The following is a 19736-nucleotide window of genomic DNA, read 5'->3' as shown; positions in this document are numbered from 1 at the left end:
ATAATGTTTAACATAATAAGGAATTTTTCACAGTATTTCCTATAATATATTTTCTTCTGGAGAAAGTCTTATTTATTTTACTTCAGCTAAAATGAAAGCAGTTTTTATTTATTTTATAAAACCATTATTAAAAATGATTAATTATTAATTAATTATTAGAAATGGTCGTGCCCAACTGAGTCTGGTTTCTCTCAAGGATTTTATCCTTCACTTTCCCCAATTGGTGAAGTTTTTTCCTTGCCGCTGTCGCCACTGGCTTGCATGGTTCGGGACTTGTAGAGCTGCACATCAATGGATATGCTCCTCAGTGTTTGGACTCTTAGCAGTGAATATATTAAACCAGCTAAACTGAACTGAACTTAAACTCTGAAAACTGAACTGACACTGTTTACATTCACTATAATCTTCTATGTGAAGCTGCTTCGACACAATCCACATTGTAAAGCGCTATACAAATAAAGGGGAATATTAGGTCTGTTTTAGGGCTGGGCCGATTAACAATATCATATCGAATCGCAATAAAATTTACGTTGATACCGATGATAAGCTCTGGACATTATTCCTTGCAATTGATCCTAAGAGCCAATCACACAGCAGAAATATGAAACAACACGATTGTATAATTGTGTCCATATTAGAGATTCAGTGAATTTTTGGTCACCAAGAAAATAATAATAACCAATAAGAGTGGGAGAAGAGGGTTGCATTGACAATCCAACACAATGGGCAGCACAATGAACACATTTTATAAGTGGTCAGAAACGTGTAAGTAACTCATGAAAGAATAAAGCTACGTTAAAACCAAGCACACCATTGTTTTTCTTGTGAAATTTCCGATAAGTTTGATGTGTCACATGACCCTCCTCCTATTGAAAAAACAAAAGTTGGATTCAAGATGGCCGACTTCACAATGGCCACCATCCATCCTGAAAAGTTTGCATGTTTACAAATGTGTTTAGAAGGGTTAATAATAGGGATGCACCGATATGGATTTTTTGCCGTTACCGATAACCGATAATTCTTCAGACTTGGAGGCCGATAGCCGATATATATTGGCCGATAATTAAAAATATTTCGAAATGTTATATTTTTATACAGCAAACTTCATAAAAGCTGAAACTCCGCTCTTTTGTACTGAACAGCCTATACTCAAAGCAAAAAAGCTATGATTTCAAAATTACAAAGTGATTATAAAGACTTATAATCACGATTTCACACAAATCAGCATGCAAAAAATACATTATTTCATTTTCTTCATAGCAAATAAGCAGGCAAATTGACTGTTGCGTAAAATTAAAAAGGTTAAATAACAAAAGGGGATTTAATCAACAAGCAATGTAAATATATTTTAAACAAAATGAAAATGAAAGAGCTAAGGACTAAAACCAGCTCATATGTTCTTGAATAAAACGTGTTACAGTGATGTACATGTGTACAAATACGTCATGTCCGAAAAAGCCTTTTTTAGAGGTGTTTTGACAGTTCAGAGCCACCGTACAAGTGAAAAGCTAGATACAGAATGTATTATTTTAGGAAAATCGACATAAGTTCATCCTATTTGGCGTTTTAGATTATTTTGAACACGTCGCATCAACGCTTCTGTGTTCGTTCTTGCTGTCAATCGCTGTCAAACCACTGTGTAAAATGCTGTAATCTTAAAAATAGCATTTATCGGCCGATAACGATATGGCCGCCGATATATTGTACATCCCTAGTTAATAACTCTGACTTCAACTGTACCTGTTATACCTTTTTGACACCTTAGTTTAACACAATCATGCTAAAAGCAACTAACCGCAACACTAAAATCACATACCTCCCGGTGGTAGACCCAGCGGCGTATCCAGAACCACGAGCTGATTTGAGCCCCATTGAGTTATCCAGGATCCCGGATGTCGGGACGGGCTTGGGTTTGTACATGTCCTGCGGGAGCATGTGCTGTGAAGATTGGAGCAAGTGTGAGGAAGAACTCAAGCCTACGGATGGATACGGAGCCGGATTCAATGGCGTGAAATCAGGAGTGTAACTCGGCATTTGAGGATTGAGCGATGCTTGAGGAGCCACCGGCTGCAGTGGTGCTTGGAGACTATCTGGCTGAGCCTGCCCTGGACTTAGCCAGTTGGCATTAGTATGGACATCCCACCAAGAAGACGTGGCGTTAGCAGGAGACGCAGTGATTCCTGGATGGATGCCTTTGTACCATGAGCCATAAGGATGCGTCATGTCTAAATAAGTATTGACGCTTGTAAGGCAATCCGCAGTGGCTTTGGATCCCAAAAGCGAAGGGTCCTGGGAAACACTGGAGGTCTGGAAAGTGGAGAATGGGTTGTATTCGGAGCCGTACGCTCCTGTTGGAGCCGGTGGAGGACTTCCAGTTGGTGTTAGCAAGCCTCCGCTTGAGCTGAATGAGCTGGTGTAAGAGTCCGCGACGCTTTCATTGCGTCCGTTTTTAGCGCTCTGGAGTTCAGAAGTCATGCTGTAGGCCTTTTTAATAGGGATGGTGCTTCCCGGTTTACCAGGTGTGGCAGAATCTCGGACTGGACTGGTGCTCCCGAATTTGTTGCAGGTCGCAGTTAGCATAGCCAAGGGACTGGATCCATAACGTGTTTCCTCCTGAGAAGAGATTTAAAGAGCAATTGCAGTGTTATGCATGCGACATTCACAGTTAAAACTTGAAACATGAATTGACAGCGAGCCTCCTGTGACATTTTATTTCTTTAAAAGAAAAAATTTCCAAGTGTTTCTTAATGAAGAGTTGTTTTTTCTGACATAAAGGGCCCTATCATACACCCGGCGCAGTGTGGCGCAAGGCCTGGCGCAATACTTGTTTGCGAGTTCAGCTTGGCGCAAGAGTGGTTTTGAGGCGTTGCGCTACGCTGTTTAAATAGCAAATGCATTAGCGCTCATATGTGCGCTCATAGGCGTTCTGGTCTAAAAAGGAAGGCGTTCTGAGGCGGACTGCTGGCGCGTTGCTATTTTGAGAAACTATAATAGATTTTTCATTAGATCAAAACAAACCCGGTCTAAACTCCAGCGCAGAGTTGCGCCTCGCTTACACACTGCTTAATACACACAAGAGAGCAATAGGAAAATATCTTTACATATAAAAAAATGTAAATATTAAGGATATATATAGGATATAATAAGAATAGATATAGGATATAAATATAAAGGATTAAAATATTACAAAACATATTATTTTCTAGCCTACATAAATATGAAAAATCACTGCTTTTATGTCTTCTTCATCTCGGGAGGCTTTTTCAGTTCATTCATAACAATGTGCTTTTGTATAATGTTATTATTATTAGCAGTATTATTTATTATATCCATATTTATATTTGTTTTTATTAAAAACAAGCTTAGATTTGCCCACCTGTCAGGTTTTAGACCATATGGAGCACAGCATGTGTTTTAGGATATAACTCAGGTTTTTGAGCACACTTCATTATTATTGTTCATTTATTCGTTTGCTGGAAATTAGAACGGAATTTAGAAATAGTTTTGAAACGAATATTTGCGCTTAACAAACAAAAGTATTTATTTATAGACTAATTGATGTCTGTGTGTAAAGGTTTCCCTATCCAAGAGCGAAAGTGAAAGTGATCCATTATCTCTCATTCTCACGCAGTAGATGCTCTGTTTAACTGTTTTCTGTGAACTGTTTGCTTGTGAAATGCTCAGTTTTTCCACTTAGACTTACTTTGCGTCCTGTAAATAGTGAATGCGCTCTTGGCGTGACGCAGCTGGCTCTTAAAGGGAATGGGAGATGGGACTGTCATTGGTTTATTCTCAAAACACACCTATAACTCATTAAGAAAATAAACTCAACCCTTTTAGACCATGCGCCACGGCGCAAAGCGCATTTTCCCGTCCTTAAATTAGCAAAAATGCGTTCTGACACGCCCTAAAAGCGTTTGCGCCCTGCGTCAGCCAGAGTCAGCCAATGAAACTAGTCAGCAATAGGCCACTGTTTGAGCTAGTGTTTTGCATACAGCGATCTAATTGGCTGACGCTTCCGTCGGTGCTTGAAAAGTTGAGCAAGTGCCAACTTTTGCAGCGAGCAACATCTCTGAAGTGGCGGCGACAGATCCACAATGCAGTTCGGCAACGCCTGACTTTACCCATTCAAAGTGAATGGTAAGAGTTGAAGCTGACGCCCTGGTGAATGAGGCGTTATGGTGGGACTAATTTAATGGGTTTAACCAAGTTATTTAGGTTAATTAGGAAAGTCACTGGACAACAAGTAGCCTGTTATGTAGACAAGGGGGCTAATAATATTAATAAATTCATTCCTTTATTCATTTTCCTTCAGCTTAGTCTCTTTGTTAATCAGGGGTCGCCACAGCAGAATGAACCGCAAACTTATCCAGCATATGTTTTACCCAGCGGAGGCCCTTCCAGCACAACCCAGCACAGGGGAACACCCATACACACTCATTCCCACACACACTCATACACTACGACCAATTTAGTTAATCAATTCCCTCATAGCGCATGTGTTTGGACTGTGGGGGAAACCGGAGCACTCAAAGGAAACCCACGCCAACACGGGGAGAACATGCAAACTCCACACAGAAACTCCAACTGACTCAAACCAGCGACCTTGCTGTGAGGCTAACCACTAAGCCACAGTGTTGCCTTCGCTTAACTAAGTTTTTTAGATTAATTTAGGTTAATTTGGAAAGTCACTGGACAACAAGCGGCTTGTTATGTAGACAAGGGGGCTAATAATATTGCCCATAAAATTGCTTTTAACTGCATTTATTCCAGCCAAACTAAAAGAAATAAGACTTTCCCCAGAAGAAAAAATATTATATGGAATACCGTGGAAATTTCCTTGCTTTATTAAACATTACTTAAAAAATATTTAAAAAGAATACAAGGAGGGCGGATATTTTTTTACTTCACCTGTACATGTTAACATATTAAAACTGTTTGCATTTTACAGAACAACTCACCAGATTTAGAGAAATCAGCAAAAATTTCAATGTGCAAATGTGTTTTATATTTTAAACAAGAGAAATAAGCATGAGTTATGGATGTGAGAAAAAAAAAAGTCTGCGAGATTTCAGTTTACAACATACTTTGTAGAAATTCTGTGAATTAAACTGCACAACCCAAAAGAAACTGCTAATCCACAGGAGTCTGCTCTCTATCCAACAGAAATGATTTACTTTATTATATATTTTTGCATTTATGAGGAAAAAGAAAGGGTTATGGGAGTGACAGATGTGAAATTGTAAATTGTGCGACTTTGATAAATTAAATTAAATTATTTTAAAACATTGACAGAAACATTTTTGAGTATTTTTGCAGGGTTTCAATAATTTGGTGAACACTTTATTATGTTCATGGCGAGGTTGACATTTGCATGGAATTGCTCATTGCATTTAAAAACATGGAAAAATAATGAACAATATGTTACAGTATTTTTTCCATCTCAGTGAATGGATATAGAGATGTTTATTACTAATTCTTGTTAACTTACGGTGCATTAATGCTAAAGAGCAGGAATTTGGATTAGAGTAAGGCATTGGTAAATGTTGAACTGTGAATAATAAATGTACAAGTATTGTTCATATTCAGATGCATTTACTAATGAAGCCTTAAAGTAAAGTGTGAACGAGACGATTAATAAAATGTAAAGAGTAATTGCAGCATTATGCGTGTGACATTTGCGGTAAACACAGAGAACGTACGGTTGAAGTCAAAATAATTAGTTCTCGTGCAAGTTAAATGTTAAATATTTATTGCTTAACAGAGACTTTATTTGTAAATATAACAATTTTAATAACTTTTATAGTCTTGTGACCGTGCATATTTTAATAGTTGATTTAAAGAGGCTTTTATAATCAAGAAGCTTTTTCTAGACAAGCAAAACATACAGTCTTGTTTTAAAAAAACAATATGACAAAATTAGGTGAGTTTTTTCTTAAAACAAGCTAAATAATCTGCCATTGAGGAAAGCAAAATAATCAAACTTTAAAGTGAAAACTAAATTATTTAGCTCACTTATTATTGCAGATTATTTTGCTTGTTTTAATTTAAAACTCACATAATTTTGGCATATTATTTCTTAAAGAATATATATTGTTTGCTTGTCTAGAGAAAGCTTCTTGATTTAAGACTGTTTAGACATTTGGACTAGAAACAAGACAACAATTCCAGCAGTTTTGGCAGTGAAGCCTCCACAAACAACCTGGGTTTCGCTATTGTGCTGAAATATTTATTTTTTTCATGGCAAGCTTGACATTTGCATGGAATTAATGCATTTACTAACATGAACAAACAATGAACAATAGATTTATCACCGTATTTTGTTTGAGTTAGTTAATGAAAACACTGTTGTTGGTTCATGTTAACTCACGATGCATTAACTAATGATAACGAGTATGAATTTTGATTTTAAAAAAGGCATTGGTAAATGTTGAACTGTGATTAATAAATGCTGTACAAGTATTGTTCATATTCAGATGCATTTACTAATGAATTGTAAAGTGTGAACGAGACGATTAATAAAATGTAAAGAGCAATTGCCGTGTTATGCAGGTGACATTTGCAGTAAAAACACAGAGAACGTACGGTTGAAGTCAAAATTATTTGCTCTCATGTAGAAGTTAAATGTAAAATATATATATTTCCAAGTATTGCTTAACAGAGAGGGCTCTATTTTGATGGTCCATGCGCAGAGCGCAAATCGCAGGGCGCAAACGCTTTCAGGGCGTGTCAGAACGCATTTTTGCTAATTTAAGGACGGAAAAATCCGCTTTGGGCCATGGTGCATGGTCTAAAAGGGTTGAGATTATTTTCTTAATGAGTTATAGGTGTGTTTTGAGAATAAACCAATGAGAGTCTCATCTCCCATTCCCTTTAAGAGCCAGCTGCGTCGCGCCATAAGCGCGTTTTGACGTAAAGTAAGTTCACTTTCGCTTTTGCGCTCGTGGATAGGGAAACCTTTACGCACAGACATCAATTAGCCTATAAATAATTCATTTAGTTTGTTAAGCGCAAATATTTGTTTCAAAACTATTTCTAAATTCAGTTCTAATTTCCAGCAAACGAATAAATGAACAATAATAACAAAGTGTGCTCAAAAACCTGAGTTATATCCTAAAACACATGCTGTGCCACATATGGTCTAAAACCTGACAGGTGGACAAATCTAAGCTTGTTTTTAATAAAACAAATATAAATATGGATATAATAAATAATACTGCTGATAATAATAACATTATACAAAAGCAAATTGAATGAACTGAAAAAGCCTCCCGAGATGAAGAAAGTAAGGCAGTGGTTTTTAAATCTTCATGTAGGCCAGAAATTAATATGTTTTGTAATATTTTAATCATTTATATTTATATCCTGCATATATCCTTATATATATATATATATATATATATATATATATATATATATATATATATATATATATATATATAAATATATATATCCTTAGGATATTATATATTTATATATTTTTCATATGTAAAGATATTTGCGTATTGCTCTACATCTTGTGTGTAGTGTGTAAGCCAGGTGCACTTTGCGCCAGACAATAGACCGACTTTGTTCTGGTCTAAAGATCAGACTTTTTACAGTTTCTCAAAATAGCAACGCACCAAAACACGCCTGCTTTTTTAGACCAGAACGCCAATGGGCGCACATTTGAGCGCAAATGCATTTGCTATTTAAACAGTGTGGCGCAACACCTCAAAATGACCCTTGCGCCGAGCTAAAAGTAGCAAAAGAGTATTGCGCTGCGCCTTGCGCCACATTGCGCCGGGTGTATGATAGGGCCCAGAGTTTATTTTTAAATATGACAACTTTAATAACTATTTTTGTCTTGTGACCGTGTATAATTTAATAGTTGTTGTAAAGATACCGGCTTTTATAGTAAATAAGCATTTTTTTAGACTAGCAAAACAAATAGTCTTGTTTTAAGAAAAAATATGCCAAAATATAGTAAGTTTTTCCTTAAAACAAGCTAAATAATCTGCCAATATAGTAAGCAAAATAATCAAACTTTGAAATTAAAAACTAAATTATTTAGTTTACTCATTTTTGCTGATTATTTGGCTTGTTTTAATTTTAAAAAATCCACATTTTTGGCATATTATTTCTTTTAAAAAAAAACATCAACAATTTTTTGCTTGTCTTCTAAACGTTTAGACATTTGGACCAGAAACAAGATAAAAACTCCAGCATTTGTGGCAGTGAAGCCTCCACAACCTAAGAAAATGTTTCGCTATTTTAGTGAAAACTTGCATTTGCTAACATGAAGAAACAATAAACAATTCATTTATTACAGTATTTGTTCAAGTTAGTTCATGAAAGTACAGTTGTTTATTGTTGGTTCATGTTAATGCACAGCGCATTAATTAATGAGTTTGAATAAAGCAAAACAAATATTCTTGTTTTAAGAAACAATAAGACCAAATCAAGTGAGTTTTTCCTTAAAACAAGCAAAATAATCTGCCATTAGAGGGAGCAAAATAATCAAACTTCAAAATAAACACAAAATAATTTAGCTTACTCATTATTGCAGATTATTTAATGAAAAACTCACATAATTTTGACATATTATTTCCTAAAACAAGACAGTATTGTTTGCTTGTCTAGAAAAAGCTTCTTAATTTAAGAGTTTTTAGATATTTGAACAAGAAACAAAAACAAAATTTCAATTTTTCTGGCATTTGCGCCTCCACAAACAACCTGAAAAAAGGTTTCGCTATTTTACTGCAGACTTTATTTCCTTCATGGCAAGCTTGACATTTGCATGCACAAGCTCCACAAAGCATTGATGAGAGAGAAGCGACTCAAACTAAATAGTTTTACAGCACTCAACTAGCCATTACAATGTTGTCCACCATAAAAAAGGCTTGCGTAAACATCCTTCCTGCGCTATTAGTCTAGACTGAAATATGCAGCACCTCTGACAACACAATAATTAATGTCACCACACATGGAGTTCCTGTCTAACATGTTTATTTACATCACCATAGTGAGCATCCGTCCACACAAATCAGGCGATGCTACAACAATATGATATTGTTGAGGATAAACCATTGTTTAGTAACTATATACTCCTTTAATTGTGCTGTCAATCAGTGCTCTAGAGATCAATCCTTTCCCTGAAATCACTCATCTAAACGAGGGCAACATGGTAGCTCAGTGGTTAAAACTGTGGCCTCACAGCAAGAAAGTCACTGGTTCAAGTCCCAGCTGGGTCAGTTGTCATTTCAGTGTGGAGTTTGCATGTTATCCTCGTTATTTCCGGGTGCTCCGGTTTCTCCCACAGTCCAAACACATGCGCTATATATTGGATGAACTAAATTGACTCTAGTACATGAGTGTGTGTGTGAGAGAATGAGTGTGTATGGGTGTTTCCCAGTACTGGGTTGCAGATGAAAGGGAATCCGCTGCATAAAACATATGCTGGAATAATTGGTGGTTCATTCCACGGTGGCGACCCCTAACAAAAAAAGGGACTTAGCCGAAGGAAAACGAATGAATAAATGAATGATCTAAACGTGATTCCACAAGTATTTACCGTGTTTAATGCCAGAGCATGAACGCAGCCACAGGACAAACATGTGGTAACCATGTTTACAGTCAATAATGAGTAATTCAAGATTACACTGCAATAAATGCTTTTCTTACTTGGAGTTTAAGTCTTGCTTCAAGTCTAAATATTTAAAAATTCTTAAATTAACAAGCATTTCACAGAGAAGTAAATAATGTTTTGTTTTCTGAAATGATGCATAACAATTTGATGAGTTTTTCCCTTAAAACAAGCAATCTACCAATGGGGTAAGTGAAAGAATCTTGTTTGCAAAATAAGTAGTATAAACACTTGAAATAAGTTGTTAATTTTTTGCTTACCAGTGTTAATTTCACTTCGCTTAATTTCCGTAGCAAACAAGTTTCTACTGACAAAAACTCTACGAAAACTAAATAAATATTAAGTAATGATGACGACAACTGCAATTAAAATATGCTGATATTTTTTGTAGACTAATAAAAACGAGACGGGAATGTGATTGAGGGATGTTTTATATGTAACACATTATCATTTGCCAGTCAAATATCATCATTACTTATGTAATCAGTGCTATATCTAAGCACCAACTACTGTAACACCAACTACAAGAGTAAAGCTTGCTAGGCTGCAAAGTGGACTATTTTAAGCCCTTTCAAAGATTGAATGGCTTGAACTGTTCAACAGACTAAATTTAGACTTAAAAGACTAATATTTTACCACTTTAAAATAAAGGGTTGGCGAAATAATCCTGCATTTTCAGTAGGCTGCTGTTCTTACATGTGGATAATTTTACTTATTACTTATGATATAAATAAACAATGCATATCTAATTTTTGGTCTTCAATGAAAAGGTTATATTTTGATGATGTTTTGTTTAATTTTAAGTTTTGTATAAATAAATGTATACTACATTTTAATTAAACAACACAAATTAAACCAAATATATTGCAGTCAACTAAATCTAGAGTAGATTTATTCAACTTGACTAATCAACCATTCAGAAGACTAAAATTAAAATGGAATTAATCGACTAAAACTAAATCAAAATTCGCTGTCTAACTTAACACTGTTGCTTACCATATTGGCAAACTCTAACTCTAAACTTTAATTTGACTTATTAAAACAGTATTTTTGCTTGTCTAAAAAATTCTTTGTGATCTAAATTTGAGATATTTTACTTAAATAAAATCTGTAAATTTGCAGTTATTTGTATTTTGTGATTCGTGCTTTTATTCATGCTTTGTATCTTTGTTTATTTCTGTTTTTGAATTGCATTATAGCAGCTTGCTCTTCTTTTCATCAACTTTTAACCTTAAAAAGTTTTAAAAAGTGACTTTTATGAACACTTTTAATAGTTTGCAGTGAAATATGGTCTGAGTTGGTGTTGTATGTTACACTACAAAAACCTTATAATAAAGTGCCAGTACAATTTCTGTAATTTTACAGACTTATTTCTTTATATATAATTTTTTTATACGCCATATTATGTATTTCAAACTACTAAAATGTCAATAAAAGTCGCTTTGTTAAACTGCAGAGTTGAATTTTCAACATCTAAAGTGAACAGAGCAGAGATCAACATCCCATAATGCAATTCACCACCGCAGATAAACACTTGTGAATCACTAAATACAGAAAGTGTTAGTTGACATATATTTTTTAGTGTAGAAATACGACAAAATGCACTGAAAATCTCGGGGTTTAGAATGTTAAATTAAGGAAACAACTGGCATTTTAGCATGAAATTAAAATTTAATTTTAGTCAAAGAGGACTAAGACTAAATCAAAATTTGCTGTCAAAATGAACCCTGTTGCTTTTCATATTGGTAGATCATTTTGCTAGTTTTATAAAAAATCTGTAACTCAAAATCTCAACTTTAATTTGAGTTTTAAAAACAACATTTTAACTTGTCTAGAAAATACTTCTTGATCTAATTTTGAGATATCTCACTGTAAAAAAATCCGTAAATTAGCAGTTTTCTGTATTTTGTGATTCATGCTTTTATTTAAGCGTTGTATCTTTGTTTATTTCAGTTTTTGCATTGCATTCTGGGAGCTTGATCTTTTTTTTTCAATGATTTTTACCCTGAAAAGTTTGAAAAATGGTCTTTTATGAACATTTTTAATAGTTTAACTTGCTATATTGTCTGGGTTGGTGTTGTATTTATTTTTTATTTATTTTGCTTGGACTTATGTCTCTGTATATTATTTCTTATATGTTATATTATGCATTTCAAACGACTATGATGTCAATAAAAGTCACTTTCTTTAACTGCAAAGTTAAATTTCAACATCTAAAGTGAACAGAGCAGAGATCAACATCCCATAATTCAATTCACCACCGCAAATAAACACTTGTGAATCACTAAATACAGAAAGTGTTAGTTAACAGATGTTTTTACCAGCCTGATCTCACGAGGAAACGTAAATAGTGTAGAAATAAGACAAAATGCACTGAAAAGCTCTCGGTTTAGAATGTTAAATTAAATCGATTGGCATTTCAGCATCCCCAAAGCTCTAACTTTAAGCAGTTAAGTCAAAGTTATACAGACTACGCTTGGACTTTGCTTGATTTGGGATGGCAGTGGTCTACCCTACTTTCCGTTGGGAAGTGATGATAAATGAATGAGTAAGGCTCAGTGTGTGTGATGATATTTCCCGCTGAGTGTGTGTGGTTGATCCTGGCACAGGTTCTGCTCCCGTTTCCAGGTTAATTGCTCTCCATTACCGTGTGGAGCTTAAATGTGATGCCTGCATCCAAAACCATCGCCGCAAGAGTTTTATGTCCTCATCTACTAGTTTTTTCATAATTCAATGTCTACAATGCTGGCCAACCTCTTTGGTCACAAGTTTGACAGTTTTTGACTGAGTTGCAGCAAACTTAGCACTACAAAAAAACGAAAGCTTTCCAGTGGTCCTTAAAGGGGTAGTTCACCCAGAAATTCATATTCTGTCATCATTCTCATCATCCTTTACTTGTTTCAAACCTCCAATTCTTGTTAAACACAAAAGAAGATATTTTGAAAAATGTGAGAAACCTGTAGTATTTGTTTTTCCTACTGTAGGTGTTCAGTATTCAACAGAAGAAACAAACTCAGGAGGTTTTGGAACCACTTAGGTAAACAGTGAGTACATTTTAATTTGGGGTGAACTGTCCCTTTAAGTTTTAAACAAAAAATAAAATAAAATAATTATTCACTCATTTTCCTTCGGCTTAGTTTAGTTTTTGCTTGGGGTTGCCACAGCGGAATGAACCACCAACTATTCTGGCATATGTTTTATGCCCTTCCAGCCGCAACCCAGTACTGGAAAATGAATTGAAATATCTTTTTTTGTTATTCAGATCAGTGTAATAGTGTTTAAAAACACTAAAACATCCTTTAAAACACTTTAAAAAGTAATTTGATGAACTTTAAATGGCATAATTTATGCAAAACCATTGCAACATAAGCTTCTTTTTCAGTGTACACTGATAAAATTGATTAAATATAGATATTTGTCTTTATTAGTTCATAAAAAACATCAACATGGGATACTATAATCTGAAAAAAAAAACTATCAAATAACGTATGCTGAGTTAACATGCAGTAATCATCGCATAAAATTAACCCGAATCTGAACAAAACTTCCAATTAAGAGCTAAGTTTATCTTGATAACATGAATGAAATATATATTTTAACCTTATTAGTTAACATGAACATACTTCACTTCATTCTTACAGAAACTATACAATAACTTTTAAGAGTATAGTAAACATATCTAATTGCGTATAAACCCAATAATGCAACCGTATCTGAACACAACTTCTAAAGCAGAGACCACGTTTGAAGTTTACTGACTTTAATAAATAGTCTACTTGTGTATAAGAGCAGCTGTGAGATCGCAGTGAGTTTTCCGTACCTCCAGAATCGACGCGGCCATCCCGGAGGAAGCAGTCCAGTGAGGGTCAATCCAAAAGCGGGAGAGGAGAGCTGGCGGTCCGCGGAGTCTGAAACAAATACCGTCAAAAACAGGAGCGACGGCTCTATGAGGAGCAGAGAACAGAGGAGACCCGCCTCCTGATGAACTGAGAGAGAGAGAGAGAGAGAGAGAGAGAGAGAGAGAGAGAGAGAGAGAGAGAGAGACCTACAGTGAACTTATATTTACAATTATTTGGGGGGTTTGATTCTTGGGGTTTTCGTTTCATAATTAAATATTGTAATGAGCTGTTCCACAGCTGCATTATAGGAAACGGTTTAGAGTTGATTCATGTGCTATATTAGTTTGGGTTGTTTCGTTATAAAGGTTATGTGTGTGTGTGTGTGTGTGTGTGTTTGTTTGAGCTTCAATGGTTTAAGCTCAATGTTTCCTTGGTTAGTAAAATATTGGCCATTATCGAGGGTTGTGTGCACCCCGGTGGTACAGTATGGTTGTGTTTTGTGCTCGGAATAAAAGGCCAGATAATGCTGTCTCATGGTTACTCTGTCAGACACTGATGCGGTGTATTGGTCTCGAGTGTTCAACCTGCTGGCTTTCTAAATAGAAGAAAGCTGTGTGCTATAGTTGCTAGCACCCCGCTCGCTTAGATTAGCCATAGAGGTAGTTTAAACTCATACGCCGCAAAAAAAAGTAGCCAAAGACAAAGGATGGGGTTCTCGAAAAAGTATGCATCGTTTTTACAAGCAGATTACCTATATATATGTAGGCCTATCTATTTTTACATTTCTTGAAGAAACAAAAAGTTGATCAGACAACTCAAAAAACGCTGTCGAACAGAAATCACGTGACGAGTATCCCAACCACCACAGCCACCGATCACCGTCGGAAAATAAATGCTAATAAGCTCATGATCGATTTACGCGTCAAGTATATGTCACAAAAAGTAGGCTGCTACTTTTTTGTTTACAACTTCTGAGTGTTAGACAAAAAACTGTAATAAAAACAACATACAAATCCTAGCAGGACTCACAAGCGTCATAAGAATTACAGTTGAAGTCAGAATTATTAGCCCCCCTGAATTATTAGCGCCCATTTATTTTTTTCCCTGAAGATTGTTTCAGCACATTTCTAAGCATTATAGTTTTAATAACTCATCTCTAATAACTAATTTATTTTATCTTTGCCATGATGACAGCACATTTTATTAGACTAGATCTCTTTCAAGACACTTCTATACAGCTTAAAGTGACATTTAAAGGCTTAACTAGGTTAATTAGGTTAACTAGGCAGGTTAGGGTATTAGGCAAGGTACTGTAAAACGATGGTTTGTTCTGTAGACTATTGAAAACATTTTTAGCATTAAGGGGCTAATAATATTGTCCCAAAATTTTTTTTAAAAAAATTTAAAACTGCTTTTATTCTAGTTGAAATAAAACAAATAAGACTTTCTCCAGAAGAAAAAATATTATCAGACATACTGTAAAAATGTCCTTGCTCTGTTAAAAATCATTTGGGAAATATTAAAAAAAGAAAATCAAAAAGGGGCTAATAATTCTGACTTCAACTGCATTAGTCATTTAGCAGACACTTTTATCCACAGCGACTTACAAATGAGGACAAGGAAGCAATTTACACAACTATAAGAGCAACAATGAATAAGTGCTGTAGGCAAGTTTCAGGTATGTAAAGTGTAAGAAGCAAAACATAGTACATTAATTTATTTATATATTTTTATGAACAAATGTAAGCAGTTATGTATGTTTGTTTCCCCTAAAGCTCAAAATGGCCCACACTATTTTTGGTAATGCTGAAAGATTGTAATTTTATTAACATTGATCAAATATGAAGGCAAAACAACCAACATATCAATCAATCAATCAATCAATCAATCAATCTATCTATCTATCTATCTATCTATCTATCTATCTATCTATCTATCTATCTATCTATCTATCTATCTATCTATCTATCTATCTACTGGTAATGTTTTTTACATCTTAAAAAAGACATGAGTGATGTGATGCTGTGATGTGTGCAGGAACCATTTTGGTTCCCCAAAAGACCTTTTAATTACAGTTCTTAAAAAAATAAAAATAAAACTTTTTGTTGCTTAATTTAAGAACATTTTCATACTCAAAATATCCATTTCCCACTATAGAGCCTCTTTTAAAACCTTCGACGTTAAAGGTTCTTTGTGAAACCATCAGTTAACACTGATTAGTAATTAAACTATAGTGGTTTGAAATTTACGGCTAGAATTATTTATTTAGTAACAGAGCTTATTTGACAGAGATAATAATAATAATAATGACAAAAAACTATTCATTATTGCACACAAAATGTTTTTTTGATCAAATTTGATAGTCATAATATCATAGTATTAATATAATACATTTCAAAAGGTACACATTAAATGTATGTCATTACCTACAAAAAGTTAATCATACTGCAGTTACATTTAACCACTCATAGCTCAGTTTGATCTTAATGAAATAAAGTCTGATCTTATTAACAATATTAAACGTAATTCACTGCTGTACTTTCCATGGGCGCTTCATAAAAGACAAAAATCATTTTAAATAACGATAAAAAGGTAATAAAGCAGTCTTTTAACTAAAATATTGTTATATGTTTTATTAATCGTACTTACCAGGGAAAAAACAGAGGAAGAAATATGTCCCGGTGTCCATCAAACGCTGTCTGAGCTGCGATCCCCTTCCCACAATGCAATTCGAAAATGTATATAAACGGAAAAACACCCGTAATACGTGTATACGGAAAAAATCTGTTAAAATATACAGTCATTTAACTGTTATTTTACAGATTTTTTTTACAGTGTGTGATATCCAACAGATGCAGAGCAGAAAGAATAAATACCAGGCAATTTAAATTATAAAAAGTTAAGACAATTTCAATCATATGATCATTAAAAAGCCAACAAAATGACAAACCCATTAAAAGACTATCTAAAAGGGGTAAATTATGTCTTTTGTGTTCTGAAACCTCTGGAAAATTTAACAAATGGATAAAAGTCAGAGATGGTTTATTCAAACCTCTGTAACGCAAAACATGCAAGTTAATTATGCGTGTAATTACTGTACATCTACTGTATACGTTTTAAATTGGTAGCAATAAAATCACAGTTCATCCAAAACGTATTGTAGATTAACTAAAGTGATTTCTTCTCAATTTCAATCTCATGTATTTTATTTAGACACTGGTGTAAACTGTAGTTCCCAATTAATGTAAGCAGCAATTAGTAATTCTCTGAACAACACTCTTACCTTTAGTAAAACTCTCAACATCTGAACTTCTGCTTTAAAATAAAAACGGATTATTTACACATTTTCTTGCTTAGATTAATGATTTATTTTACTTTCAGCAATAAATGTTTCCCAGTAGACAAAATAAAGTGTATAAATGTATACCGATCATCCTTCAGTACATGCTGCATTTTTCCTTATATTAGTATCATGTAAAAATTATATAGAAATAATTTGCAGGACAAAAAGTCCATTATACTACAATTCACAACGATTTACTGTGGTAAAAACTAAATTGGTTTTCATTACAGTTTATCTGTAGAAACTATAACATAACTATAGGAAATGAAAATATCTCCCTTATTTCATAAGGACTGCTTCAACATTAGCTAGCTTTAGTAAGATTTTAAAAACTCATCTTTTTAATACTGCATTTTTAGATTCTTGATCATCCTAATGTGTTTATGTTTTTTCTGTGTTGAATGTCCTTGTATTTTATTGCATGTTTAATTTCTCTGTTGTTTTTGGGTTTTACAAAAACACATTATAAATAAAATGTATTGTTATTGTTATTAATATTGTCAAAAATACTACAGTAAACAATGTATATTGCATCACTATAATATCAAATAAATTAAATAAAGGGGAACACAAACAACACAATGTAGCTGCAAGTGTTCTCTTTATATTTTTTGCATATACAGTTGAAGTCTAGTTTATTAGCCCCCGTTTATTTTTTTCCCCAATTTCTGTTTAATGGAGAAGATTTTTTCAACACTAATAATATTGGATAATAATATTGAGCTTAAATGGTATTTAAAAAAAATAAAACAAATAAGACTTTCTCCAGAAGAAAAAATGTTATCAGACATACTGTGAAAATTTTCTTGCTCTGAGAAACATAATTTGGGAAATATTAAAAAGAATAAAATAAAATATAAACATTATATATAGATACACTTTGTGTGTGTATTTTTATTTCATTAATAAACAACTTTTTATTTAATTAATTTGATATAAATGCAAAATAACAATAAAAAAGTACTGAAATTTTAATTTAATTTAATTTGTCTGTTTAACCGCTGCATAAAAACCTATGACAAAGTAGTTGGCAGTTCATTCTGCTGTGGCGACCCATGATAAATCAGGAACTAAGCCAAAGGAAAATGAATGAATGAATGAACCTTATATTCACAAGTATATATCATGTAAAATTATCTGAAAGTTATTTTTCTTTCTAATACAAATATACAACACATTCGGAAAGTATTGCTAGCGCTTTACTTCATCCACATTTGTTTATGTTAAAGTCTTATTCCAAAATGGATTAAATTAATGTATTTCCTCAACATTCTACACACAATCCCCCATAATGACAATGTGGAAAAAAAGAGTTTTTGAAATTGTTGCATATTTATTAAATATAAATGATAGTACATCAGCATTCACAGCCTTTGGCATGAAGATCTAACTGAGCTCAGGTACATTCTGTTTCCACTGATCATTCTGGAGATGCTTCAGCAGCTTCAGTTGACTGGACATGATCTGAAAAGGCTACATCTGTCTATATATGGCCCCAGGGTTGACAGTGCATGCCGAAGCACAAACCAAGCATGAAGACAAAGGAATTGTCTGTAGACCTGTGAGACAGGATTGTCTCGAGGCAAAAGGCTGGGGAAGGTGACAGAAACATTTCTGCTGCTCTGAAAGTTCTAATGAGCACAGCGGCCTCCATCATCCGTAAGTGGAAGATGTTTAACCACCAGGACTCTTCCTAGAGCTGGCCGGCCATCTAAGCTGAGTGATCGGAGGAGAGGGGCCTTAGTCAGGGAGATCCACCAACCAACCCGACCCAATACGCCAATCATGCATCTGTATGGTAGAGTGGCCAGACGGAAGACACTCCCCGCCTGGAGTTTGCCAAAAGGCATTTGAAGAACTCTCAGACTATAAGAAACTAAATTCTCTGCTCTGATGAGACTGAAATTGAACTCTTAGCAGTGAACGCCAGACGTTACGTTTGGAGAAAAGCAGGCAGCGCTCATCACCAGGCGAACAGCATCCCTACAGTGAAGCATGGTGGTGTTGGCATCATGCTGTGGGGATGTTTTTAAGCAGCTATGGAGTGGCTTCACAATGACTCGGTGAATGTCCTTGAGTGGCCCAGCCAGAGTCCAGACCTAAATCCTATTGAACATCTCTGGAGACATCTGAAATGTAGACCGTCGCCTCCCATCCAACCTGATAGAGCTTGAGAGGTGCTGCAAAGAGGAATGGGCAAACAATCCCAAAGACAGCTGTGCCAAGCTTGTAGCATCATATTCAACAAGACTTGAGGCTGTAATTGCTGCCAAAGAGGCATCAACAAAGTAATGAGCAAAGGCTGTGAACACTGATGTACATGTGATTCTTCAAACCCAGGCTCATTGTGGAAACCCTGCGGACATTTCTGGAGGCTGCAAAATCTGTGCCGGGAGGTACGTATTTGTGCAGTTTTTGTTTTCGCGAATCCGCAAAAGGCCGCTGTGCCGCACTTTTACGCATCTTGAACGCCTCTCTGGAGCGCGCGCCGTGTGCATAAGCGACCGTCTGTCCGACTGAATGACTGAACGATCGACTGAGGGGCCGGCCAATCCAGCCACCCTCCTCCTCCTTCTCTAAACCCAAGGGACAATTTACAAAAGCCGTCCAGAAATTAAAAAAAAAAAAAAAAAGCAAAAGCCCTCGTCCGATTTTGACTGCGTTTTCAGATCTTGCCGCGTTCTTGCCCCGCCACAAACTCATTCGCTTTTATTTTTTGGATTCTGTTTTTCATCTTACCTGATTTCTGGAACCGCTCTTCCCCGGACTCGAACCCGGTCGTCGCCGCCGCCGGCTCCTCCTCCTCCAGGCCTCCGCTCCACCGACGTAACACTTATTTTTACCAAATCTGCAACAATTTCAAAAACAATTTTCTCACATTGTCATTATGGGGGATTGTGTGTAGAATGTTGAGGACATCAATCAATTT

The 19736-nt window shown here is 35.0% G+C and overlaps 3 protein-coding genes across 13 annotated transcripts in view; 1 reads left to right on the top strand and 2 right to left on the bottom strand.

Moving 5' to 3' along the window:
- LOC147843705 (uncharacterized) overlaps positions 1 to 19736 on the top strand; it is a 999056-nt gene that overhangs the window by 293860 nt on the left and 685460 nt on the right. The gene's annotated exons all lie outside the window — the stretch shown is intronic.
- The window catches only part of ralgapb (Ral GTPase activating protein non-catalytic subunit beta), a 471588-nt gene that overhangs the window by 90167 nt on the left and 361685 nt on the right, over positions 1 to 19736 (bottom strand). The gene's annotated exons all lie outside the window — the stretch shown is intronic.
- The window catches only part of sp7 (Sp7 transcription factor), a 53669-nt gene that overhangs the window by 10146 nt on the left and 23787 nt on the right, over positions 1 to 19736 (bottom strand). For 4 of the 10 annotated variants that reach the window (XM_087255334.1, XM_087255336.1, XM_087255337.1 and 1 more), the window contains exons 1-2: positions 13446 to 13547; positions 1817 to 2613 (exon numbers count right to left, since the gene is read on the bottom strand). In XM_087255334.1, the coding sequence (XP_087111460.1) occupies positions 1817 to 2613; positions 13446 to 13466 (818 nt within the window). In that variant the 5' untranslated portion in view covers positions 13467 to 13547. 10 annotated transcript variants of the gene reach the window in all.

Source organism: Danio rerio, chromosome 6 (assembly GCF_052040795.2).
Source record: "Danio rerio strain M-AB ecotype USA chromosome 6, GRCz13ab, whole genome shotgun sequence".
NCBI classification, from domain to species: domain Eukaryota; kingdom Metazoa; phylum Chordata; class Actinopteri; order Cypriniformes; family Danionidae; genus Danio; species Danio rerio.
The sequence above is the reverse complement of the archived record's forward strand: the minus strand, read 5'-3'. Positions and strand labels throughout refer to the sequence as shown.